This window comes from Teleopsis dalmanni, chromosome X (assembly GCF_002237135.1).
Source record: "Teleopsis dalmanni isolate 2A chromosome X, ASM223713v2, whole genome shotgun sequence".
Taxonomy (NCBI): Eukaryota; Metazoa; Arthropoda; class Insecta; order Diptera; family Diopsidae; genus Teleopsis; species Teleopsis dalmanni.
The window spans coordinates 78,095,756-78,114,120 of NC_051848.1; the positions used below are offsets into that span (position 1 = coordinate 78,095,756).

At 30.9% G+C, this 18,365-nt stretch overlaps 2 protein-coding genes across 2 annotated transcripts; both read left to right on the top strand.

Annotated features, from left to right (window-relative positions):
* The first annotated feature begins 657 nt into the window (after positions 1-657).
* LOC119688569 (general transcription factor IIF subunit 1-like) lies at positions 658-1,473 on the top strand. Its single transcript, XM_038103242.1, has 2 exons — positions 658-666; positions 730-1,473. Exons 1-2 carry the CDS (start codon positions 658-660, stop codon positions 1,471-1,473), a joined length of 753 nt encoding a protein of 250 aa, XP_037959170.1.
* A 1,631-nt stretch (positions 1,474-3,104) lies between these two features.
* LOC119662349 (membrane steroid-binding protein 2-like) lies at positions 3,105-4,157 on the top strand. The gene is made up of 2 exons (XM_038071949.1): positions 3,105-3,249; positions 3,301-4,157. The coding sequence occupies exon 2, from the start codon at positions 3,323-3,325 to the stop codon at positions 4,091-4,093; it is 771 nt and encodes a 256-aa protein (XP_037927877.1). The 5' UTR covers positions 3,105-3,249; positions 3,301-3,322; the 3' UTR covers positions 4,094-4,157.
* The last annotated feature ends 14,208 nt before the right edge of the window (positions 4,158-18,365 follow it).

An 18,365-nucleotide genomic window follows, 5' to 3' on the forward strand; every position in this document is an offset into this window, starting at 1 on the left:
GTACCTCCAAAAGTCATTCACAATAGACGAATTTTTAGTCTTGACAATCATGCGAATTGAGCTTTATGTTAGTTAAGCGGTTTCAAACAAGTTGGACTAAATAAGCCAACAGGGTTCTTGTTTCATACATATGTTATTTTTAGTATAAGCGGTTGTTCCTTTCTTATATGCCTGCAAAAGAAAAGCTCTAATATTGTTTATTTTGGAGTCTGGAGAAATAAAATTTCAAACGTTTACATTAAATTTTTTATTCATTTTCATCATAGTCCGCAGGAGGCAATTTTTACATGCCAGTGACACTCTACATTATATTGGTCTAAACAATTTGTTGTTTTTTTGCCATACTTCAGAGTTGCCGAAGTCACCTTATATTACCTTGTTTTTGTTTAATATTATTAAATATTTTTATTAATATAAATATGATTAAAAATCACTAATAAATACATAACAATTAATTTTTCAAAAAATATTTTAGAGTACCACTCTCAATGTTCTCTAGTCTATAATTCAAAATAGAAACAACATTTTTGACACATAAAAGGTCTTTTAAATTAAATTGAAGAGTGGGTAACCCTGTACTTCTAATAATTCAGTTGATGTTTAACCATTGAGAGTAAAATATTACGGATTTGTTAAATATTGTTCCACAGATATAAAATGTCTTCGGTATTATAGTCTTAAAATGTTTTTGAATATTTATTAGAAATTTATGACGTTAATATTTTTCAGTCCACTACTCCTACGAAAACTGTTCAGGAATTTAATATTCGCGTGCCAAAAAATGTACGTAAAAACTATCATTTAATGGCCTTCAATGCCAGTTTGAATGTTGACTTTGCCACATGGCAGGATGTGAAATTAGAGAGGGAAAATGGTGCAGAAACTGCAAAGAAACATCGCCCGAAGGCTCAACCATGGGTACTTCAACTAGAGAAAAACACTGCTAAAAAATTTAAAGGAACACGGCACGGCGGTTTCGATGAAAATGCTGCATTTTATGCATTAGTTGATACTCCTGATGGAGCTACAGAGGCATATCGTATTAAAGAGTATTATAAATTTCAACCAATTCAACGTTATACAACTCTATCAGCAGAAGAAGCTGAACATGAATTTGGAAGACGAAATAAGATTCTTAATTATTTCAACATAATGATGCGTAAACGGTTAAAGAGAGGTGATAAAGAAGAGAAAGAATATAACGATAAAAATGTTGATGGCAAAAAGTCTGAATTAAAAATACGTGAGATGGTCGAATGGATTGATTCTAATGAGGAATCTGATTCAGATGAAGGAGAAAGTGAAAGTGAAAAGAATGAGGATAGCGTTGGTGATAAAAAGTCTAAGAAAGGAAAAGAAGGAAGGGAAACAAAAGTGAACCCAGATATAGATATTGAAGCGTTTGAGCAATTAGATGATGGAGATGAGGACGAGAAAGAAATCGATTATAATACGTCATCAAGTGAAGAGTAACTTATTTTTATAATCATCAAATTCAATTTCAAATAATTTTATGAAAAAAGCAAATAAACAAATAGTCTTACTTCTGATGAAATGCTCTTTAATTAAATGAAATAATTAAACTCTAGTGTATTGTAAAATTTCTTTATTTGAATTTTATTATGTTAATAATGTGCCTGATACTAATTGTTTAGATATGTTTAGTTGTTTTATACATACCGTAAATGCAATCACTGAACTTTATGTAAAGTTTTTCGTATACAGTATATAAAAAAAGTGTGCACAATTGGGTTCCATTTTATTCCAAAGTTGTGGCAGTGTTTAAGATATCAGCTTAAAAAACCGTTTAGGCTTCTTTCTGTCGAATAGAAAACTGACACTTTATAATATTCGCTTCAGGATGAAGACCCTGCCACTGTTGGGATTCCTATAAGATCTAGCTTATATTTTATTCCGACAGTATGTCCAATTTAGTTATTATGTCTAAAAAGCTTAGTGAATTGTGAAGTTAACCTAAAATGTCTTCTTTGTAAGGGTAAGCATTTTGTACCTGTGGTGGTGAGTGCAACCTTAACTAGTGGAGCCTTGAAGATTTTGTTCTCTTGTCTCTAGTTGAGTAGATAGAGTATGTAGCTAAAAAAAATGTTATTATTTTGAGTCAGAAAGTTCTAATGGATATCTAAGGGATAATTTAGAAAATTCTTTAACGATAATGTTTGCATATCTTTGACAAGTTCTTCTGTTTGCATATAATGCAATTTATATGGATGAGCTAATATGCCAAACTAAATTGATTATTTTTGTAAAAACTTGAGTAGAAACAATGAGTAAAAAACAATTATATAAGCTACTGCAAGTTAATTAAAATTGGTTATACAACAATTGTCAATACCCGTTTGTCGATGTAATATTAGATAGATTTTGATTCAGATGACAAATAGGATAAAATGCAATATGTTGTAATAACAATATATAGAAACCATAGAGAACAAGTTTGTAATAATTTAAATTAAGTATATACAAGAACACTTAATACAAGAGGACTTCTCAACTGAGCTTTTAAAAAATTTGTCTCCAAAAACATTAAATATCTATTGCACATTTAATTAATAAACACAAAAATTTTATATACTTACTTCCTCAGTACCTTTGATTACATTGTTTGTTTACATTTTACATATGAAATATGTAACAAATATTTTAACTTTTGGTAATTTCCCTAGTGGGAAATTTATTTTTAGTTTTTGCATTCGACATTTTTCGCCTTAAATGAGCTGATGTATTTATAATGAGCTCATTTGTATGAAAGTTCTTATATGTATAATCATTCTTATTAGTGCCTATAATGAGCAAAATCGCCTAAATGAGACAGTGTGAATGTGTTATTAGTTGAATTCGATTTTCATCTTTTTTTACTTCTTTGTTGGTCAGATTATTCTTTGTTAAATCTCAATTTTTGTTATATATCGACCACTAGCATTTATAAAATATTATTGCAATAATTGTATAATTTTGAATTTATACATTAAGAGTAAAAATTTGCTAAACTTTAGTCCAATTTTAAAATTTTAGTTTGATCATATACTCTTTTGTCATATAATCAATGACAGTTAATAATTTTTTTTTAAATTGGATAATGTTAGCAATACTATGTAAGTAAAAAAAAAAGCTACAAAAAATGTCATATAAATTTTCGTTGTCTTTCTCTCCGGTGTACACATATTTTAACGTATTGGAGTCACGCGAAATATAGCTTACAAATCTAAAAACGCGCATAATTCTCGTTATGTAAATATATTCAAGACTTTCAGACTTTTATTATATATACATTTATTCTAGTGGCCAAAGAAATTATAAAAATATGTTGAACTGCGATAATTGCTTCACTAACAAACTACATTGTCCTACCAAACCTTGCAAGTTACATATGCGAGTTTTGGATATGTCTAAATGGACTCTCAACACGGATTGTAGGATATTATCATTGGCAGACTATTTTATTGTAATGAAAATAACAATTCCCACAATATTATTAATAGCGCTATGCGTCTTTTTTTATACAAAATGGAGACGTCACCCAGTTGAGGATAAACCAAAACTACCGACAGCCCTGCCAATGTTAAGTCGCAATATGACTTTAGAAGAGTTACAACAATATGATGGTACTGGAGTAGATAAAAGAATTCTTATTGGTCTTAATGGAAATATATACGATGTAACAGCTGGCAGACAAAAATACGGTCCTGGCATGCCATTTGAAATGTTTGCTGGACAAAATTTGACTTTTCGTGATTGGGAAAAAATCATTTCGTTTGCATATTACAAAGTTGGAAAAGTTATTACTACAAAAGTAAAGTCAAGAATATTAGATACAGAATCTACTTCGCAAGAATCATTGAATGCTATTGCAAATAAATTTTTGCGGAGCAGACCCTATTATAGGAGAAAAATGAACAGGCATGGCTTATGTTATAACACCAAAGAGGAATTAAGACCTTTAACTTTTGATGATGATGTTTATGATTTAGATTCGGATGACAGTCATATTCTGAATAATTGTGTCGATAAAAGGATAAGTACAACTGTTGAAACTATTAAGTACACGAGGCTTTTGAATGAGACCGAGGTGTGAACTATATAAAGCGTCCAGGATTAATTGTGGCTTTGTTTTATTTTCTGTTACTAAATTAAATATATAAGTTTAATAAATAAATAAATAAAATTTGTGTAGTTAAAAACGTTTATAAAAATTGTTGGGAGCGGATTATGCCAAAATTAAAGTTTCTGTTAAAAGTACAATATATTAGAAATTTAAGCTGCTCACAATTTGTTTATTACATACTCAATGCCGATTAAGATTTAAAGAATCGTGAGATTCTTTAATCTACTTAGTAAGTAACTTTTTAATTTTAGGGTAAACTCTTGTATGGTTCGATGGAAAGTAGTCGAAAAGGCAGATATTGGAGACAAACAAAAAAAAATTTTTAAATGTATGAAAGAAACCCGGCCGACTTAATGACAGAAATGTATAGAAAATAATATTAGAAATAACTGGACACATTTCACGGTATATTTAAAAATGTTCATGATGATGATGCGATGGCTAAAGTTAATACTGAAGAAGGTTCTTTTGGAACATTAATGTTTGCGTTATGGGTAAATGTAAAAAATGCTGACTAATGAATTTTAAAATAAATTAATTTAAACTGAAAATTATTTATTTTTAATGTATGTAAAATATAGAGTTTACGCATTTTCCTATTAAAATAAAGTACGAGGGTGGTTTGATATGTCAGTGACTTTTTGAATTTCCCGCGCAGTTACTCCAAATGCAACAGTGCTGCCGTCAGCTGTAATCTACCAGTGGGCAAAGTTTTAACTTTGAGCAAGCTACGCCGTTCAGTTGGTGTTTGATAGCCGTTTAAAGCAGACAACCTCGTGAAAGGTTATTATTTTTTTGTTATCTATACACTATGTAATGTTCATCAGAATCGTAAGTTCATACAATTCTATAGTGAAAGTCCTGAATCTGATAAGACCTAGGATGTCACTTTTCTACTGTTATCATATAGGTTCTGAATATCTGGGCAAAAGATATGCCTGAATATTATTTATGGTCACTCATATTGAGAGGACATAGGATCTCTCAAAACGCTATAAATTTAATTATTTTTATTAAAGCCTTTGTTCACTAGGAATGTCGTTTGGGTATGTTAAGTTGTTGTTTTCGTAGAACACTATAGTTTTGCAATTATATTTAGTTAATTTTCCAAGATAGTTAAAAAATGTTTTTGACATATTTAAAAAGCTGCCGTGTTAGTTTCTCTGCTGAGGATGGCTATGATTAGTTAATTAGATAATTGGTTAGTTAATTAAGTTCAGTGTTCTCTTTTAAGTTTTGTACTGTTTAACCAGACTTAGTTATGTGTTATAGTACGACAGAGTAACTATAGCAAAAGTACTTTCTATGAAGATCGCAATTCGATAGTTTTATATGTTAGCTTTCAATATCAAACGACTACTAAAGGACAAAAAAATGACTTAGTCTTCTAAGTCTTAAATCTTGAAATCAATGCAATAACTATATATAACTATCGTTAGGATGATCGCAAAGGCGCACCTATAAAATAAGTCAACTTTTCTGCTGTCGCACTTTAAACGACTTCTTTTTATTTGATTGTGTGAAAAAACTAAACATATTTTTCACAAATTTATTCCATTAAAAATAAAACTGAAATTAAATTCAATTAAAAAACCATCTACAGTTTTGTATACTGAAAATTGGTTCTAGTCGGCAAAGTTTGTAAAAGTAGCTTTGTCTTTTTTTGTATTGAAAACTTTCAGAATGAAGTGAAGTAGTTGGAGTTGTGAAAAATCATGAGAACTTTATTTTATTATTAATAATTAAATCATTTAATTTAGTAATTGCTTCAATTTCAAAATCCATTATGTATTTTTTTTCACTTTTAATTGTTTCATTTTGTGGGTGAGCAGAATTCACACAATTGCACTTTCATTAAAAAGTTTCCAGGACAATGAATGAGTTTTCATTGTATTTTTAATTTAGGTCACTTTTATTTTCTCACTTTAAGTTGAATTTGATAAGTGAAGTGCTTTGAAAAAATTCTCTGAAGTTTCCAAATCAATGATTATATTGAAATATTAAATAATACCACATAAAAGAGGGGAATTTGAATAATCAAGAAAAATTTGAAAAATTAATTAAATTCTGAACTGATAATGAAAGCAAATAACAAGAAATATCATTGTTATGATACTTGTATATTTTATGTTCATATTTTTAAGATAAGATTTGGATGTTCTTTATTTACGTTATTTTTTAACCAATATACAGTATTAAAAGTTTATAATTAGGAATAACAAAAACAATAATTGCATTACTATATTTAAGAACATAATACAGGATAGTTTTACGGACAGAGAGTCCGTCCTGAACATTACTATACATAATTGCTCTATCTACAAAATTAGAAACCTACTCCCATTTCGCTTCATTTAAACATTAATTAGTTTAGATTCATACAACATGCTATTTTGAATATGATTACATCGAAACTCCTTCAGTAGCAGGCATCTTTCCAAAAAATGTCGCAGATCTTCTATTTCATCTAAGAACGATATTCACTAGTTCAGGCATTTTCGAAACATTGATGACCTAGAGAGCGAAACGCATAGCTTTACTAGCTTGATTTAAAACTCGGCATGGAGCAGTTCCCCTCTGCAGAATAGTAAGCAATTTGATAAGATGCAAACTTTGCAAGCATCACGTTTAATACAAGATAAAAGAAACCTTAATAATGCCACTGAAAAATTAAGACGACAAATTAGAAACCTTAAAAATGAAAATACTAAGAAATATCTTACAAGCTTGACATATGACAGTAAAACTATTTGTTCTCTCTGGAAAGCTATGAAAAAATATGAGAGACCGATTTCTCATAACCCTCCCTTAAAAAAAGATAATAATGAATGGTCGAAAAGCAACATAGAAAAGGCACATGTACTGGCTGAATATCTAAGCAAAACCTTCAGTTAAGAAGAAACCCAGCGCATTGAGCCAAAAAACAACCTAAATGATCAAGCTATTCTGCTGATAAAAAGCAAAGAAATCCAAACCAAAAAACTAAAGTTAAAGAAATTAACAGGATATGACCTCATAGCTCGTGAAGCGTTGAAAGAGCTAACTCCAAAAAGGAGTGGCCTAACTTGAACAACTATTTAATGCGGGAATAAAATTAAAATATCTGCCAAATAATGGGAAAGTTGCTAAAGTAGCGAAGGTTCTAAAACCAGATAAGGATCAACATTCTCCTGCCTCGTATAGACCAATCCCGCTCGTGCCAGCCATAGGAAAATTGTTTAAAAAGCTCATTTGTAAAAGACAAATCAGTCTGGATTTCGAAAAAAACAGTCGACGATTGAGCAAGTACATAGAGTTACGCATGAAATCGAAAAGGTCTTAGAAAACAATGAAATTTGTTCAGATCTGTTTCTTTTTATCTCAACGGTTTTTGACGGGGTCCGGCATTCTGGCCTGATATATAAGCTAAACACTATTTTGCCACAGCAATACTGTAAACTATTGGAATCGTATATTGGCGAAAGGTACTATCGAGTTAAACTACATGACGCGTTCTCACAATATTCTACAAATCACGAGCTTCCTCAGAGAAATATACTAGGCACATCGTTATACTTGCTGTACACATATGACTTGTCAGTAAATTCAAAGTGTGTTGTCGGAACTTTTGCAGATGACACGAGATGAAAGGTAGATGCCAAACTGAGATGGAAGGTACACGTCAAGAAAAAACGAACTGAGCTAAATATTGGTTTTAAAAAGTTGAGTTGGATCTAAAGTCTCTCAGCAGAATAAACTTATGATATACAGACAAGTCTCCAAGTCGGCATGGCTCTATGGTAATAAAATTTGGGGTTCCGCAAGCATCCCTGTTTGTTTTCGGAAACTATTCTGATGAAGTCCAAAGTTTCATAACCTGTATAAATAACGGATTGTGTTTTTATATTTTTCCTATGGGATGCAACTATTTTCATTGATATGCTTTTTTGATGCAATTCATAAATTAATAATTAACTGATGGTGTGACATTATTTTTTTAAAGTTTTTAATTTTAAGGCTGTTATTAATTTTAATCGATTGAAAAGCGCTGCTCAAATGTCATTTTTCAAGTTTATAATTCACCAATTGTCATTCTATTAAATACTAAGAAGCCATTGTTGTATGGATTCATTGGTCAACTCTAGAGTGTTTCTTTATCTATGTAAGCGTTTATAGTTCTATATTAGTTTTATTTTTTTTTTCACATAAAGTGAGAAGACTATAAACCTTAGAATTGTAGTTGCAATATCAATGACAACAAGTGTTCTGATGAATTTGAAACTATGAGGGAGGCCAGCATTTTTAGACTTTTCCTAACTCCAAAGACTGCACACTCACTAGTTCTAGTAAAGTAAATGAATACATATTCAGTGTATAAAAAATTAATATACAATTTTGTTAAATTCAAGAATAATAAAAATGGATTAATTATTAAAATATATGTAATATATGAAATATAAAGCTGCAATAAAATTGTATTTTATAGAGGCGTCAACTGTCATAATACCTATAAAACGTAGGTTCATTACTTGATTTCGTTTCCAATGCTCGAACGTGGTGTCATTTGTTAGCTAAATTAGATACTTTTTTTAATCAATTGCTTTTAAGTGTAAAGTCTATGAATTTTTGTAAAGCTTATAAGCTTTCAGACGATTTTATATGCTCTAAAAAATATAAAAGCGTAGAAATTTCTATGAAATTCGATATAATATATAATATTATGATACTATAAATGTTACAAATTTTTATTATATTTATTTAGGGTAGGATTTTATAGTAACTAATATCAGTCAAAAAAAGAATAGATAAAACTTCTATTTTATATATTATTATATTTTATAAAAATATATAATAATAATATATTATTTTATTCAGGCCAAGTCATGTTGGAAATACAGTCAATGAAACTGCAGATGCACATATAAAATCCAACTCAGTCTTGCTGCTCTATCTGCATCTTATTGTGAAGCTAGCTATACTACAAATTATACTATAATAACTGATACAAAAATAATTGAACGGACTCGTTACTACTAGAGTCACCATCCGGTAAGCATATTGCGTAGGAAGTGCCAATTAATATTTTTCATCAGAAGGATAAAACTAAGTTTACTTGGGGGTTGCTTCTACTGTGTTAATAACTCAACAAGGCGAGACTGCCTGATATAGCATAATTCAACCTCTATTTGAAAGAGATAAATATTTGGGTCATGTAGGTTCAGCGTTTACTCCATTTCAATGGAATAGTGCCGTGAATAATATGACTGGAATTTGTATGTATAGCTCGATTGTTAAATAAATGGCCGACGTCATCTATTTTAAATATTTATCAATAGTTAAGTATTAGTGCCCGGAAATCTATGTGCAATATTATTATCAATAAAATAATTTGTCCAGATGTTTGTTATATAATACTTTGATGTGTGTGTTTTTGAAAATAAACTACGTGTTCATAAAAAAATTTAATTAAAAATAATTTTAACAATTTTTTATTTTCTTAAAGCGGATTTTCCACATTAGTTCAAGATTTCATACGAAAAGATGCACTCAAAAGATGGCGCTACAATGTTTTTTGCAAACCAGGAGTACTATATTGTGTTATCACACAATACACAGTTTTTGCAATTATAATTTTGAGTTCTCTATGATGGCACGTAACCATTATAGTATAAGAGTTTTTGGTAAATGGTTCAATGACAGTGATAGATCAAGTACCATATTTATTAGACATATCCGATGAGACGTTTTGGTTCCTGCAGACAGAATATCCATCTTTAGGAAGGTAATTTGTAACGAATGCTACCATAAAAGAAGATTTAATGAAAAAATTGAACGGCATACTTCAATCAGAGCTACTGGTCCAGTGCTAATATAGTTGTATTGCATTCGATAGGATAGGATATAAGATGTTGTGCCTTTACAAATAAACCACAAAAACTATGAATACTTGAAACGTGCATCCACGGTTTTAATTAGAGTAGGTTGAATGTCCAAAACTTAAAATCTATTATTAGACTTTAAGGCCTTCAAAAAAATTCAAAGACAACAATTGGTGAATATTTGACTTCATTCGAAATAAAGGTATGCTCAGTTCAAGAATTCGTTTTATTACTCCTAGCGCTTTCATTTTGAACTGAAGGCAAGAGAAAAAGTCCTGAAAGACTAACTCTTTACTCACTTTTGGTTACTAAATCTGAACAACTTTGCTTATGGAAACCCTTCGAGTAAGCTTTCAATATGTAGTTGACATTATGTTCGAAAATTTACAGTGCTTAGTTACATTCGAAACAGTTTCATTGCCGAAAGTGTTAAAACAGATACTGAAGCTTTTTTAGATACAAATGTTAGCTTACATAAGTTATGTATGAAAATATCAAGTTCCAAATAATATTGTATATGACAAGCTTTAGCATTACAGTGAATTTGCAGCTTATAAGCTCTAATTCTGTCTGCCAAACACCTCAAAGAAGTGTCGTCCTTAAAACCTATTTCTTCTAGACGCCAAATCCGGGCAGCATTTAATGTTTTCTTTTTCCTGCAGGTTTTCACAACTTCTGCCGTAAGGGTTATAAGGAATGCACCGTTTCTCTGCATAGGTTCCTATACTCCAGTGACTAAAAAAACTACAGTTAGCCTTGCAGTGTTCATCCAGTCTCTTTTGATGAGTTCCTAGGATCTAGTTTTATTATAGTTGGGCTATGCTAACCTGGAAGTCATACATGACTTAAGTGCTTCCATCTCTTATTAGCAAGTCAAAAAAACTAGAGGTGGGTGCTTCTTTTAATGATCTGTAAGGTAATATAAACTGGTACCGCCAGGGAGGCATCTAGGAAAGCACCAGAGAAGGTTAAACTGTCAGCTTTCTCGTTCCCTTCGATGTTCCTATGCCAAGCAATCCAGATGATTGTTGCCTCTCTATAAAATGGCAAGACTTCATCTGTCCTTGGTGTGACTTGCAATATGCCGACAAGCTTCCAAAATTGAGATTTCAGTCTGAAAAATCGTGGCTTCACTTCGTAGCATAAGAGAATAGCTTGTATGTTTTCAGCTGGTACGAAGATCCTTGCTTCTGCCACACAGTTCATTTTCGAGCCATCTGTATATTTTAAGATATCGTAGTTTGCTTCGAATTTTTCCTTTTTCATTCATTTCTTGAAGGAAATGTTGTCTGAAAATTTCTTTCGTAAACTATGCATGGATTCCGATAATTCGATGTCATCCTATACAGACAGTTTGGAACTATTCCTAGAATCCGACTATGTCTATATGTTCGTTCCGATCAGAAGCTTGTCGCTTTCAGTCTAACAGCGCTGTTTCAAACCATATTAGTGGTGTGAAGATCGATGGGTAGCAGGTGTGGCATCACGTTAAGGACGCCCGAAATGGTCCTCCTAAAAACTCATGAGACGCCAACGCATTCTGTTCTCTGAATTCTATTGAGGTTTTCAATATTATAGCTATTATTCAGAGCTGGCCAAGCAAACAACAGCGCCATATGTGAGAATTGGACGTACAATGGCCGTGTTAGTCTATTATGTAATATCGGGATAAATTCCTCATATTTTGATGAATATTTTATTGCAAGAGTAAAAAGCTACATAAGCCTTCTTGACTTGAAGATCGGCATTGTGTTAACAGTTTAATATTCTATCCAACAGAATTTCTAAATATTCACCTTTTTTTAATAGTTTCAACTATTGTCTGTTTAATGAAGGTAACCTTAGAGTTGGTATTTTGGTTTTAGTGGTAAACAACATAATTTCGCTTTTTCCTGGGTTAATGCATTGTCCACAGCCTGTGACTCAGAGATGTGAAATAATCTCTCTTGTGGCATGCTTCTGCTGACGTGTTTGATTTGAGTTGAGCTGTCCAACTTTGCCTGAATTGACCTTGTTTTCAGAATAGTAACTATCCAAATTTTGATATCCTCCTTTAAATCTATTTTGGCAAGTGGTTTATGATTAGCTCTCGTGTAGTTAGTATCGAAGAGTCTCGGTTCTCAACGAGTGTTGTTTGAAATGTATTGATTTTTCCTTAGTACGAATAACCTTATGCAGAGCTGTTTCCGTTGATCTACCCTTGAGGTGAGCGATTTTGAAAATGGAAAACGTTCCACTATTGCTCTTTAGTTAACCTCTATTACTCTCTCTATTCTTTTAAGTAAGAACAAAGTCAGGCTAATCGGTCTCCGTAGATCTACCCTTGAGGTTAGTGTATTTGGATTTTGAAATTGGAAAACGTCTGCTCTATTACACTCTTTATTGTTTTAAGTAAAAACAAAGTTGTACTAATCGGTCTCAAGTCCTTGACGAACACATGACCGATTTCACCTATCTTGGGTATAAAAATGACCTTTACTGACCTCCAACTAAGTGGTGTGTATTGTGAGAAATAGATAAATGTGACATAGAAAATCTTGGGTCGTTTGGTAAGATTTGGTAAGTAAGTCTATAATTTTACCTGTTTGTTTAGATTACTATCAGTGGATACGACTGTTGTGTCTGCTGTAAATGTACTTATTCCAACTTAATCAATGATTGAAAATTCCTTTGTATACAGTAGATGAAGCATTAGCCTACAATGGAACATATAGTACCGTATATTACAATCGTTAAAAGATATAATCGTTAAGGTTTATGGAGTGGAGTGATGTTTAATTGATATAGCTAGGCAAAAAAATACTGTGTTGTATTATTTATAGAGAATTATGTATAAAATTTGGATATTTTGTCTCAGGTGCATTTTTCTCTCACGCAACTAAACGAATTGCTTTCCATGCCTATTGTAACTTTAAATTTGAATGATTTAATTATTTTTAACTAATAATAATTGTATAAATTTAGTTCTGAGGGCAAATACACAAAAATAAATCAATTCTGCATACATTTTTGGTCCCGAAAGGAGCAATTAAGTAACTTTTAAATACAATTTTTTAATTACAGACATAAATATTCCTTAATAACTTATTAAAAACACAATAATTTCCTCACTTCTCTTCTGTTGTTTTGGAATTTGAATTTAATGCTAAGAGTTCCAATGCATTTCACTCTTCTGAACTTAATCTTTAAAATTAGTTTTAGGTTTCGTTTTTGTGCATATCCTTTAGTGATATCCTTGCATATCTGCTAAGGATGCAGACGCTTTAAGTTGGCAATTACAATTGTCTGGCGAATTGGTTAACAGGCAGCACAGGTGCAACCTTTTTTATGTAATGTTCTAAGCATAGAAAATGGTTCGATTATGTGGTTGCAAAATGAAAATCGAAGTGCACCAATATCAAGGATAGCAGCAAGTCAAAGGATGTAAAATATCAAATGTTAAAAAAAAAGAAAATGAAAAGATAATGAGACACATTTAATAATGGTTTAAGCAATTACAAAGGTATTTGTTTAATACCATAGGTGACCGAGAGTTGGATAAGATTATCCAATAAAAGAGCAATTATATATGTATTATATATAAACTACTTTAAATTAAATTACATACGAGTTAAAATCAAAAAAAAAACATTATTGAAACCTATTATTTTATTTAAATTTAATTTATATAAAAATAAGTATACATATCTGTATTTAAAGAAATATATATTTTATATACACCACTTTGCTCAAAAAGGTATAAGGAATTTGTCCAAAACATTGAAAATTGTAATTTATCCCCTTTAAAATACTTTCCATTAACTGAAACGCACTTATGTAAACGCTTGATTTAATCCTCGAAAGATTTTTTATATTAGGATTTATGTGTAGTCGTTAGAAGCGAATTCAATTTGACTCCTTTTCGAGACAATTATTTCTTTAAATATTTTACTTCAATTATCTCCTTTCGATTGTTAAAATGCGTTCCTCACAATGGTTTCTAGAGTCGCTCAAGCAGAATTCCCATCCCCCTAACTGAATGCATCCATCTTCAGCTGTGATAACATAAATTTAGATTGATAAATACTAATCACGTCTGCTCTCCTCTTTGCCCTTGATTACTGTAATGGGGTTGCATACGCAGAACGCGGCTGCAGTTTTCCACAATCATTCCAAAGAGGTGGTTTTAGAGAGTTCTTATCTTACACTGTGGTTTTTGATGCTTTCCAACTACTGAAAAAAGAAAAAAAAATTAACGACTTTTTTACCTACAGAAAGAAATCGCAAGTAGTCAAATCAGGGGAACTGGGTAGTTCTTCTATAGTATGGACATATAAAGATTTTCTGCATTTGGCTATTGTGTCCGTTCTCATTTTCTTTTCTATATAGTGATAAAGTCTTGATTTTTATAACAGAAATACATTTTAAAAAATTGTGGTATTATAAATTTGAATGATTATAGTTGTTCTATTTTAACTGATCATAGTAGTTAAATACGAGCTACGAACACTCCGACCACACTATGTTACATTTAAGCCTATTAACAATTCATATAAGGAAACTTGATTTAAAAGTAGGATCAACGTTTAATCTATTTGATAAAGGAATTCATTAGGAATAAAAGTCGTTACTGAGAGCTGCAGAACTTTACTTTTTGCTTGATTTAAATAATAGCTTCCATACACTCAAGCGTACATCTGATGCCCATCTATAATAACCCAATAAACATAGCGGCGAGTGTTCTACTTTTTGGTATCAAGGCGTGTATTCCAAGCGGTGACTATATTAAAATATATATTTAAAATAAAAAACTTTATCTATATTTTAATAATATCTGGTAAGTGAATCGTTTAGACGATCTGTTAGCAATGTGGAAATTTCGAACAAAACTGAAGCTTGTCTCTAAGTAGAAGCTCGCTATGGAGAATTTGAATCGAATGTGAGGTACGTTCGTTTGGTGTATTGAGAATTGTTTTTTTTTCGATTGATGTTTAAAGGGTAAGTGATTTATTTTACGTAATTGAAGCAACAAAGTGGGTTCCCGGTTCAAAATAGGGAATTTTTACTGAAGTTTATTGAAACAGAATGCATTTATAACAGTAATATCGCAATTTGCTCACTTTAAAACTTAAATGAGCTATGAGTGTTATTGCCATTTCGATCTACTATCATTTACGATCTGAGGTCAGTTTTTGGTACATCAATGTAGGTATTATTTTTATTTTATATTTCTAATAATTAATTAAGTTTTTGATTTAAATTTGTTCATCAATTTGTTTCTATTTTCTACACTTGCAACCGTGGTTCTACATTAAGTTATTTTACCTAGAGTATCTAGAGTATTTTTGTATAAAGAATGAGATTCCCGTTACACAACTATGAGTTAATCTGCCAAAAAGACAATTGTCTCGATTTCTGATGGGCGAGTATGATTTTCCATGTATTATAATACGGGGGGTGGGAGTTGAGATAATTATTAAGAATCTTACTTACCCTGCGCGAACATCTAGACATAGCGTAAACAAAGCAGTAGTTGATAGTGTAGGAAGGCACAGAGATCTTTGAAGTAAAAATATAAAAGAGAAAAAGGAGGACTATGACAGACACTTGTAGAATTCCAGGAGCAGCAGGAAATATTTTAGCCAATTTGAAAGAAACCCAAATCTGTTAATTTCTGTTAGTTAAGAATGGGTGAACTACACTACAAAGGGAAATAGCGAAGCTAAATTGAATGTATTTCATTAAAAAGACCTAAAAGACATCAATGTCTGCATCGTGCTGGAACCATGAGTCGGATGTGACGACGTCATGGTGTTGGTGCTCAAAAACTATAATCCCTTATATATATTGGGTAGTAGGTAGTGGAAAGGTAAAATAATTGCATATAAATGCATACCCGTATCTACAGTATAAGAAATGCAATTTAACAGTCTTAACAGTATAATGTAGACAAAATTTACTCATTGCCTCTGCCTTTCTTGCGTATAACATAATAGTTATTTTGAAAGAGATAGTTGATCTAGTAATTAGTTGTACAATACTATATAATGTATGCCGACACTTATTACATGTACTGCCAACGTGATGCATATCCTTTGAGACAACTCGGAGAACCAAGAGAGAAGTTAATATGTTTTTGATTTTTTTTTTAAGACTTCATACTGCCCCAATTTTGTTTGCAATTTATATATGTTGGAAAATTGTCTGGATTTATAGCTGTATTATTTATTCTGTCAAAACTTTCACCCATAATTGACGGACTGGAATTTTTCGAGCCAGTATTTACTAAGCCGATGGACTTGAAAAATGTACTAGTATCTGGCATATTTTTGCATGGAGATTGTGTGGATTTCGTATGGAAAAACTGACTAAATCCAACAGGCTTATCAAAATAAACCTTAAAACAAGTTATGCACAATAGTCTAAGCATACTTTTACACGGTAATACCTACAATACCTAATACATCCAGAGTTGAAACCAATTATTCTAAAATTGTGTTCGTACCCTCGTTTAAGGTAAACGTGTGCAAAAAATCTGTAAAAAGGCAACTCACTGATTAATTAAAATTTTATTCAGCTCTTGGAAAAAAGTTTTTTACGTTTATGTACTAATTTAATTAAGCTAGAGTTTTAATAGGTTTGTAAAAATTGTGGACAAAACAAAAATAATATTATTTCAAGTGGAACCTTTTTTAACCTTTTTAGCATGTGTACTGCGGATACAAAGTTAGTTACTTTACAAAGTATCTGTATTTGAAATATGCGTTTAATGATCCTTTAATAATTGAAAAATTTCAAGAAAAGAGTTCAGCGTGGGTAAGAGGAAAATCACATCAACAAAGCAACTTCTCAATTGTTTTTAATCACTTAATTCTGTTGAATATATTTCAATAAGACAAGTGCAATGTCGTAGAATTTAAGATTAAGTATAAAAATTAATGTGACTACTTAAAAATTGTTAGAAAAAATTGTGACGTTTGAAATCAATAGTAAATAACTGAACAACTGTAGATTTTGCTGCAAAGGACAAAGAAATGATGGACTACCATGCCATAAGAAGCTTGTTAAAACGACTGCTCTAAAAACGATCAAAGCTGCTTATTTATTAAAAAGTTCTTGCAAATAAAATTATAAAGGCTGACTTATTTGAAGTAGACTTACCGAATAAAGGATATGCAAACGGCAGAACGCCGAAACAGTCATTAGTTATGACAACTTTAAACAATAGAAAAACATAAGTAAAATCCGATCACTAAACAATTCGCACGCAAATAAATTGCTGATGTGAAGTCTGACTGCAACAAATTTAAAATGTGATTAAATTTATGTTTAATTAGCTCATTTTAAATTATAAATTTACTCTACACAAATTTCAACTAGACACCCTTCAGCTGATTCCTTATTATATTATAGAAATATAAGTTAATATATCTTATAGTACATTCACACTGTCTCATTTAGGACTTCGTCATTTATATTAATGAGCGAACGTTCACATCCCGTTAGTTCTTTAGGAGACAGTTGTCGCGAGGCACTAGTTCACGAACTAGTCGAATGGAACCAGTGACATGAGTGGTCCGCGCGGAAAAGTAGAATTGCCATTTAGGACATATAAATTTCTCAATGGTTTTTTGTACAAAATTTAATAATTCGACCACATATTTGAGTTATTTATTTGAACTATTGAATATTCAGACCCCTGGTAATGCAACGATTCACCACTTGAAACAAAAATCCACTGCTTATGCTTGTTGTGTATAAACAAATTGAGAGCAATATGCTTCATTATCTTGTTTTTAATACTATGCCTCTTTCACAATAGAACGTTGTTTTGGTGAATATGTGAAAACATACAACAGCATAAGAAATATGCCTGTGAACCTATGAATGAAGAAGATCAAGTAATGTTAACAGGTAACGATTTTAAATATGTTGGTCTTAATTTCAATAAATATTGCTTTTACTGCTACTTTATTCTAAATAATTTTAAAAATGTAATAAAATAAAAATGTATGAAATAAAATATAATATTTACAATAAATATAATTATGGTTTACATAGGTCATTAAAACACGCTGCGATGAATGCGAATGAATATGTCCACATTCCAAGTACCAATATCAGTTCAAATAATAATATATATGGTAAATCAAATTTTTTTTATCAAAGGCAAAATTGCAACATAATCTATAGATCATCGGTTAAAAGTGACACAAAAAAAAAAATTTAATCCCATGAAGATAAGGAATTCTTTGCCCAAAAATCCCTGGAAGATCTGGTTTAATTACACCACAATCAGCTAGAAAGTAATTTATTTAAAATATTTCATATATGTATATATCTATATATATTTATATATATACATAATATATATATATATAATGTATATATATGTGTTATATATA